Raw genomic sequence first — 9,500 nt, 5'->3', positions numbered from 1 at the left:
CTGTTTGAGTATGCCTTTGAATATGCTGTTATAATTGCTCTTCTTATTTTCTAGTGCTTCCATGTCCTGCGTGACCTTCGTCAACTTAGCTTCTGTACATTTGATCTGTTTTACATTAAAACTGTGGGCAAATTCTTCGCCCTGCTTTAAAGCAAGCCCATTGGACTGGAAGAGTGTGGAATCGTGTTCCTTTACATCTTTCAATATGACATTCAACTTTTCCACCATTGCTCTGTGCTCTTTGATGGAGAAGTTCAGTTTTCTTCCATCACTGGGCTTCAACTGGTACCCTCGCATGGAAAACTCACTCGCCCTTTCTGAACAGCCATCCGCACCTAGAAAAATTGCTTCTTTTGCATGTAAGATGTCAAACTGCCTGGATCGTTCAGCTGTAAACCTTTTCTTAAACGACTTGTCGCTTTCGCCATTATTGCGCATTTTGGAATGAGCCTCTTTCATGATGCTCATGTAGTAATGCGCTCTTTCCCCGATTGGATTAACAATATAAAGAAGAAAGAGCATGGAAGTGGCAGGCTGGTTTTATCTGACCCAGAGAGCGTTGCTCTATTTGCAGATAAGTTTATTGTCAAATCGAAGTTTGTGGTGGATTATCTTCAGCATCTTGAAGTGCTGGAATTTAAAAGGAAAAAGAGAGCAGAAGAAAAGGCAAAGTTAAGTAGGGAGGAGGATTATCCTTGGACTGAGTTGTGCGAAGATCTAACCAAGCTTAAAAAGCTACGTGTTCCAGAACTAAACAAGTACTCAAACCACCACGGGCTGAAGCAGCATTTGAAAAGCAGCAAGAGTGAGAAAGTAAAGGCAATTGTAAGACATTCATGCTTGCAGCAGAAGAGTCCTCTCAGAGCTGGCCAACCAACACTGAGAAATGCCAGGACATTGACACAAAATGACAACAGGGCAAGTGCTGACAGCAGTGAAACGGATGAAAGTGACAATGATGAGTATGACAGTGATGCCACTGACTCTGGGGGAGAAGATGACTCAAGTGACGTCATTCTTGCATTCATCAATTCAGATGAGGAAGATGCCAATGAGAGGCCAAATGCCATAACTAGGAGATCCGAAATTGACTTCTCTTTCTTTTGATTTGTTTTTTAAACAACAGCTCTCTGTCGTATAGAGATTGTAAATATTGTCTTCATAGTGAGCACAATAACGTGAAGTAGGGGGATAATACAGAAATAGTAAAAAAGTTGAAATCTAAATATTGTTTGTTCAATTTTTTTTTCAAGAGTGTTTGGCGTAAGCTAACATAAATATTTCTAACATTAATAGTTTGTAATTGATAGTGTTTTAATTACGTCTACAGGAGACTCAACAACAATTTTCTTAAGGAACTCAATGACGACGTTTTTAAAGGACTATCTCGCCTTCAATCGTTGTAAGTTAGTACTCGTAGCTAGGAAAAATCTCATAAATGAAATGAAATGAAAGTGAAAAAAAATACGTGTAATTGACCTCTGAAATCCCTCCTAAAAATAAAGTGTATGAGATGGATTGTGGACAAGTAAACGCTACATTTTTAGCTATCGACAACTTAGCACTTTCCCTCTACGGAAAGGCGGGGAAACGGCTTTAGTTGTGAACAACTAACAGTTTTCGACAATAACATTTTTGACCGTTTTTTCCTTGTGTGGGGATCATTGGTTAAGTTGTCGTCAACTATCGTTACCATATTGAAACGTGTAGTGTTTTGAGCATATGCAGTGAACGTTAGTTCCCAAGGTCTCGCGATCTGACTTAGACAGTGACAACTAAAACTCCAATGAATGTGTGGAATGCACACATCGAACAGAATTATATAGTTGTTGATAACATTTAGTTGTCGACAACCAAATGTCTTGTCTGTTGAGGTCCAAGCATTTTGAGTATTGTGCCCCATAACTAGTACTGGCTTATAACTTAATAATACGGTCATTTCTTGCAGGGATCTTAGTGAAAACCTCCTTGCTGACGTTCAGGAAGGCGTCCTGAATAATTTGACGAATTTGCAAATCTTGTGAGTAAAGGGAAGCCATTTGAATAAAGAACTTCCACTTGGTATTTCTCTCAAGGCTATATTTTAAATTCAGCTTCAAAACGACTATTATATATACTAAAACAAGTGACTTTTCTTTGCTACTTCAGGAGTTTAAGATTTAACCGTATTCACATCGTCAACAGAAATACCTTTAGATACACGAGGCGACTGTCACATCTGTAAGTATTAGGTGGTCTGTTTAAAGGACAACTGGTACAATCCGCATTATGGTTAGAAACGTTTAGATCTTTTTACACCAGATTAACTGCATATTTTTTTGTAAAAGTAAAACTCAAAATAATGCTTTTCCGAGGTCATCGAGAAGGCAAGGCAAACTGATTACGTGTGACTCAGGGCCCGAGACAACCCTTCCCTCCCGAGTTACCGTGGCCGTTTTAACTTACAAGTCACTGATATCTGTCACTTCTAAGTTAAAGAGCTCTTTCTGGAGGAATTCTCTTATTTTATTTTACATGTTTTTCCTAGGTATCTTGATCACAATCTTATCAGCAGTATTCAGGAGAGAGCATTCGCGTCTCTTTCAGAGCTGGAACATTTGTAAGTGTCTCTGTATTCACTATCGACAGAATTTAATTCTCATCAGTGAAACGTCATTGTGAAGTAAGTTTTATACACATGGCTCAAGAGCATCTAACTGATTGCTTCGTGTTTCAACGTACATCATAGAGTTATGATTCACCGCCAATTTAAAGGTAATTTCGAAAAATACTTTTCTATATAAAACGCCTCTCAGAAATATGCACTAGTAAAGTGTCTGTACCTCTGTGCTATCAATAGATTAAATTACAGAGAATCTACTGCGCCTTGATATAAAATGGTCAGCCTGTCTGTCTGTTGATTGTCTGCCTGCCAGCCTCTCCTGTTGTTTTTCTGCGGGTTTTTCCGTTGGTCTCTCTGTCTATCAGCCTGTCAGTCTTTCTGTCTGTCTATCTAGAAATGCCCTTCAATCCATGTTGCTTCAAGTGACCTATTTTTTTTAGACACCTTCACAACAACAACCTCAAAAGACTTACCAATACTGCCTTTACTGGCCTGCGGTCACTCACAACACTGTAAGTCGATTATTTATTTGGGTTTGTTACTGTGTTAATTGAAGTACCCGTTGCCCCTAGTTACAGGATATTATACTTTGATACTACAGCGTGTACTACTGCATGTTAACCATGGTGTTGAATAAAGTAAAGTTGACTTTACTCCTTTTTCTCCTCTTCCTTAATCACCTTAATCAAATCATATATTAACGTAACTTTGTTATAGCCACACGGTACAATGAGCAGCTTTGGTACTGGCCATTCTTAGTGTTTTTGAGCTGTTGGACGAGGAGAGGAAAGATATTTAAGGCCATAGAGTTTTTGACCGTAGTACTTATTGAAAACCTGTTACTATATCTCAAATGAAAATCTTAATTTTGACTTATTTTTTGGATATAGGCGTCTACATGCCAATGGAATTGTTGAAAGTGAAATAACGACGGATACTTTTGACGACCTAGTCAACCTAAAGAAACTGTGAGTATTGTAGCAGGTCGGCTGCTTGTCTCGGAATTATTCTTCACGCTATATTACACAACAATACTCAATCACCTAGAGACAAGCATTGCTTCCTTGTCTGTTTCTGTAACTCCTCTCTCTTTCTTAGTCTTAAATATACAGCTATTGTAGGCCTTTCAGGCACTTCTCCTAAATTATCCCGTAGTATCTAAGGTGTTTACAACAAATGAATATGATCAACTTTATCCGAGCTTTGAAGGAAAGTTAACTGGGAAAAAACTGAAATGCTGCCTTATAGAAAGAGTATAAAGGCAAAGGAACATTTTTAAAGAGAAGGAACTTGGGGTCAGGCGAAAAAAAAACTATATATATTAAGAAAAAAACAAGGACCTAATTGGCCTCAAAATAAATTGTTGGTGAAGTTTTGGTCCAGGGCTCGAACACAAAGTAACGAAATTGTTGCTGAAGTGAGGCTTTCGTTTCTTTATTTAGAACCTTGGACAGTTTCATTCTCTGCTGTTATGCTAACAAGGCTATAACAGATCTAATGTGTGACTCACCCCAAAATGAATTCTCCAGTTGTGAAGACATGATGAAGAACCCAGCGGTACGGGTCTGCCTTTGGATTCTGGGCATCATAGCATTAGTTGGCAATCTATCAGTGATATTCTGGAGGCTGGTGCACACCGAAGACAGCAAGGTGCAGTCATTTCTGTTGAAGAACCTCGCCTTTTCTGATTTCCTGATGGGCGTCTACCTCATCATTATTGCTGTGCAGGACACTCGTTGGCAGGGTGAATACTTCATGCATGACGTGCAGTGGAGAGCGGGTACAATATGTCAGGTCACGGGTGCTTTGTCTATGCTATCTAGCGAGGTAAGTTGGAAGAGTTTCCACCTATTTTTATCATTGTCTAGTGTTACTTCTCTGAGGTTAAACGCAAAAATGTCTTGCTTACAACTCTAAACACATGTAAAGACATGAACGCCAAGGCATACCAGCCCTTCAGGTTCAGTTGAGCTCTCTGACTGTGTATCGCTAGACTCGTCACAAGTCTTCTTCTCAGCTCAGTTGGTAGAACACTGCACCGGTCAGTTCGCAGAGGTCATACCGCTCACGCCTAATTTCAGGCTTTATGTTCACAGCTGCTTAAGTTGTGCATATAACGGCGATTATCACTCATGTCTTTTTGGATCTTTTTTCGCTTTTCAAATATTTGATCTTTCATATCATTATGCACTTGCATTCTTAACACTGTTAGGAAGTCAGCCGACGGATTTTGTATAATGATACAACTGGTAGAAGTTTTAGTAGATAGGATGGTATCCATCCCAGAGTATTCTCCATGGTATTTGCAATGTTAACCGAACAGTCCGGCGCTGTGAGAGCTATCTTCTAACCCAAGATATCCGAACATACCTGCTCACTCCACAGGTTCATTTGAACTCTCCGACAGTGTATCACTAGACTTGTCACAAGTCGACCTCTTCACGGAGCAGAACTTCGCCAACCACTATTCAGAGCACCTCCAATACAAACGTGATACACACAACTCAGTAGTGAGGCTAGACTGCAGTCAACTCCCTGTCAACCGGAACACCTCAGCGGCAAGGAGAAGGACCCCAGCCTTAATAACGATTGTTTATTCTAATTGTTTGTCCGTAAATAATTTCCTTTATTGTTTACCTTAAAAGGTCTCCGTAATGCTTCTATCCATCATCACCGCCGATAGGCTCATCTGTATCGTGTTCAGTTTTCGTGTGCAGCCCTTGTCCCTTAAAGCCTGTCACGTCATTTGCTTGGGTGCGTGGACACTGGGTTTCGTCCTGTCCTTCTTGCCAATGTCAGGTCTAAGTTACTTCTATGATTCAGAGCACGGACATCGCTTCTATGGACGCTCTGCAGTGTGTCTGGCTCTGCAGCTCTCAGATGACAGACCACCCGGCTGGGAATACTCAGTCAGCATATTCATTGGGTTGAATTTACTTGCCTTCCTGTTCATATCGCTCGCCTACTTGGCGATATTCTTGTCTGCGGTTAAATCGTCGAGTTCGATCAGATCAACGAATGTTAAACGACAATCAGCTCTCGCCAAGCGAGTCGCTTTCATCATTTTAACAGACTTCTGTTGCTGGATGCCTGTGATCGTTGTTGGCATCTTATCACTGACAGGAAGTTTCCATGATCCCGAGAAGCAGGTGTATGTGTGGATGGCAGTGTTCGTACTTCCGGTCAACTCATCTGTAAACCCCATACTGTATACAATCGCCACGCCTCAGGTTCAGGGATGGCTGTGCAAGGATTCCACTGCTGCCAAGGGTAGGTAAAGAACCAGATATCTACGTTTTTGTTAAAAAATAATTCTAACTTTGGGATTAAAGTTTCCTAAAAAAAAAAAAAAAAAAAATGCTGAAATAACACTCCCTAGTAGTGATGGGAGAAGTATGGGCTCATTCAATTTTTCTATTTCTCATTTTTCCTCAAGGCTAACTGTGATATTTAATAATTTGTGCGTGCTTAAGGTAATTTTATCTGGGACAGTGGTGATAGCATAATTTTATTTTCAGTAAATGACTGCTAGTCTTCTGCCTAACAGAACGGGGCTTCAGCTTTGAGGAGCTTACCTTCAATAAGGATCATAATAACATTTTCTTTTTGCCATAGGGCAGGAAATAACAGAAATATTTATCCCATTGATACGACGAAATAAATGTATTCGACTCAATGCCTTTTGATCTATGAGTAATACTAAAACTTACTAACTCTAAGATGTAATTGATCATCTGCCACACAGTGCGGGGAACAAGACAGGCACGGTCTGCTGGTAAAATAACGCCCACGCCCAACAATCTTACGACTAAACAAATGCATGTTCAATCCAGTTTGCCTTCTACAAAGCCCGCTACAAAGAAACAAGGTGGAAATAGTCTCAAGGTAGGAAACAACAGAAGATAAAGTTGAACTCAGTAATTTATTTTATTCTGATCTTTTTTCGTGGAGGGTCACCAATTAGTGTATTTTAACGCCAAAACGATTGACACTTAAAAGAGCCACTCAGTTTCTAAGAACGGAAAAAAATCCTACAGTGGAAACTCGTTCAGGGAGCGTGTGGACCCCATAACTAGTGGATGGTCAGAGGTCGCGTTCCCCGACCGCTGATCAAAGGGAACTCGGGCTCCGGGAACAAGATTTGTCTGACCGGCGACTACTGACCATTCATACCTACTTCTTTATGCCCAGTTGTTTATCTTTAGTAAAGTGAACGACGCAAACTGCTAGGGGGATTGGAATGCAGCGAAAGCAAAAAGATAATTTGGTTTTGTATTTCCAATCATTTTGCACGACTTTCTTATTGAAAATGGAATCCGACAAAGTTATGTGATCGAAACACTGTATTTCATTTTCAGGATGATAGCCTACATTCAGCAGAAAACAAAGGCATGGATTCAGAGGAGAGTGGTTCTAATGAGGTTATGGACACTCTATACGACACCCGCTTCTGAAACGATGAAGATGCTTCTTATTAAAAACTGATAAATTTTTTTAGAAATAATTATTCCGTTACTGTAGTGTTTTAACCAAGTGCTGTGCCTCTCAAAAAATGAACTATGCTATTCACTTTTCATTCTGGCTGTACGTTACGAAGTTAGGACTAAGAGTATTTAGGTGGCTTGCAAAAATTTCGAGCATGTTTCAGCTCGTCTAATTTGATAGATCAATACTGCCACTGTAACAATAACGGCATCAAACAAATGTGCAATCATAGATGAACAAGTTTTCTTGACATTACAAGTTGCCATCTCTCTATCCTCTTCTTTTCTAGGTGGAGAATAGGCCATCTACACAAGTTACCGCAGCAATTGTATAAAATGATCAAAATACACTTAATTTTAGCTTTAAGGGCTTATAAGAAAAACCGAGTCCGGTTGTCTAAATTGAAAAAAAGCTGGGGGAGCGGATTAAGAACCCCTTTAACTTTTCAAAACTTTAAGGTGGCTCTGAATCTGCTCCCACAATGTTTTTCAACTTGGCAAAAATTTGCATTTCAACAGGTTAATCTTATTTCGATAATTAAAAAATGGGGCCCACCACCACCATTGTGTTTTAATCATATGCCTTGAAAGCTAAAATTAAGGGTGATTTTGCGGCGTTATACTGTTGCTATGGTAACCTCAAACGTCACGATTAAGGTCATACCTGGCTCACCAGTGATAGGACATTGTTTAGTGCCATTGTTGTAGAATTGCGTAAAAACGAGAGGTAGCTATGATCCATCAAAGAAGTCGCCCAAAAATGTTGGAAACCGTTTCCTGCCACGTCAAGCGGGAGTATTTTATTTCCAAAGTACAATTTAAATCCACCACCAGGCTTATTTTGTGAAAGATGCAATTAGGAGTTATATAACACCAAATCAGTCATAAACCAGTGTCGGCGAGACACTCGTCAATTTAATAAACTCATAGCCCAGAATTTCTCTACCAAGATTGCAATCTTGTATTAGACCAATTTGCGCTTGATTTTCGAATCTAATATACCTTTTAGAATACGTTTTGGAAATTAGCGCTACTTACTGAACTAGTCAGATAAAAGCCAATCTTTTTCGGGCGCTTTCTGCTCATTGCCTGTATTTGAGCGCGTCGAATTTTTATTGGTCCATTGTGTTGCCTACGTTGCTGTGATTGGCTCTTGCAGCGGCTTCAGGTTTGCTTTTACGTCACGCATATAGCGGCCAGTGTATTGGAATATTTACCGCTTTCTAGAGGCTAAACATAGTGCCTCTTTGAATTTTTGGTGCTCAAGGAACAAACACGTTATTTCTTTCACTTTGCTAGATTAGCCAACTTGATGGCAAACTGCATACGAATTTGCCACTGATTAAATACATGTTGTACTTTTGAGTAGTACTTTGCTATGATACTTTGCATACAAAACTGTCACTTCCTGTAATGACAGAGTATTTCTCCGCTATCAACTTTGCCTGACATTTAATAAAAGTTGTGTCAATTGAGTGACGTGTTTTATCATCGTTATTTCATAAGTAGCTGTGTAAAGCAGTCTCTGCAAAGGATCTAACTCGATCAGGGTTCATTAATATGCCCTGTTACGATGCGTTGGTACATTACATTTTATTGCTTATTACACTGACACTCCTCTCCCCAGCCACCGACTTTCTCAGGTCTATCTTGCAATTTCCCGCTACTTATTTACACTCCTGGCGTAAAGAGACGGGTTCGTCTCAATTTACCAAAAATTTTCGGAAGAGACGGAACTTCTGGAAAAGTAGCCCTGTTTTTCCCGTTGCCGTCCCGAATGAAATTCGAGTTACAGTCTTTTATCGTTTACATCAGTTTCTTTTCACGCCTTTCAGCTTTCCTGTCCATGCTAAATTTCACTCCGTATGTAACCAAAATGGAACATATTCTTCCTAGATGAAAACGTTCAACCGAATTTTTTTCAAAACCTTCATTTGTAAATGGTCAACAACTACAGTAGCTTACAGTGAACGTAAGTGACTTGTGCAAGAATAGAAGACGACAAAACTACTCAGGTCTTGCATCAAATTCTGTTGTGATCAAAGGACTTTAAAAGGACTTCGCTCCCAATTAATATATTTGTAAAAACGTTTGTGTGAACAGTATTTTGCAGATAAAAGTATGAAAAACTTATAACCGCGATTATCAACTTTGCGTGCATTTCATTGCCCAATGATCATGAAAATCCTTAAGTTTTAACAGTTGTGGACGAAATATCAGTCAGGTCCTACAATAGAGTCCGTCAGGGTCAGGATTGTAAGCCCCCAACGACATCCCTATATCCTAGCATACCCCCTTCTCGGCGGGGAGGATTTCACAGAGTGTGGTTTTGAAAGCTACCGAAGAAAGGAATAAACCACTTTACACCCAGTTCACATGTGTTGTTCCTCTCTCCATCTAAAAATTAATCATTC

At 39.8% G+C, this 9,500-nt stretch overlaps 1 protein-coding gene across 1 annotated transcript; it reads left to right on the top strand.

Annotated features, from left to right (window-relative positions):
* The first annotated feature begins 1,350 nt into the window (after positions 1–1,350).
* LOC145498071 (G-protein coupled receptor GRL101-like) lies at positions 1,351–8,998 on the top strand. Its single transcript, XM_081477952.1, has 10 exons — positions 1,351–1,402; positions 1,949–2,020; positions 2,149–2,220; positions 2,528–2,599; positions 3,043–3,114; positions 3,493–3,570; positions 4,045–4,429; positions 5,248–5,872; positions 6,348–6,487; positions 6,961–8,998. The coding sequence occupies exons 7-10, from the start codon at positions 4,100–4,102 to the stop codon at positions 7,054–7,056; spliced, it is 1,191 nt and encodes a 396-aa protein (XP_081334078.1). The 5' UTR covers positions 1,351–1,402; positions 1,949–2,020; positions 2,149–2,220; positions 2,528–2,599; positions 3,043–3,114; positions 3,493–3,570; positions 4,045–4,099; the 3' UTR covers positions 7,057–8,998.
* The last annotated feature ends 502 nt before the right edge of the window (positions 8,999–9,500 follow it).

This window comes from Orbicella franksi, chromosome 9 (assembly GCF_964199315.1).
Source record: "Orbicella franksi chromosome 9, jaOrbFran1.1, whole genome shotgun sequence".
Taxonomy (NCBI): domain Eukaryota; kingdom Metazoa; phylum Cnidaria; class Anthozoa; order Scleractinia; family Merulinidae; genus Orbicella; species Orbicella franksi.
The sequence above is the reverse complement of the archived record's forward strand: the minus strand, read 5'-3'. Positions and strand labels throughout refer to the sequence as shown.

Bases quoted from the DNA above. Each gene is read 5' to 3' on its own strand.
- LOC145498071 (XM_081477952.1), top strand. From the start codon at position 4,100: ATGTGTGACTCACCCCAAAATGAATTCTCCAGTTGTGAAGACATGATG. The intron at 4,430-5,247 runs GTAAGTTGGAAG...TTACCTTAAAAG, and splicing joins TGTCTATGCTATCTAGCGAG to GTCTCCGTAATGCTTCTATC. The intron at 6,488-6,960 runs GTAGGAAACAAC...TTTCATTTTCAG, and splicing joins AAGGTGGAAATAGTCTCAAG to GATGATAGCCTACATTCAGC.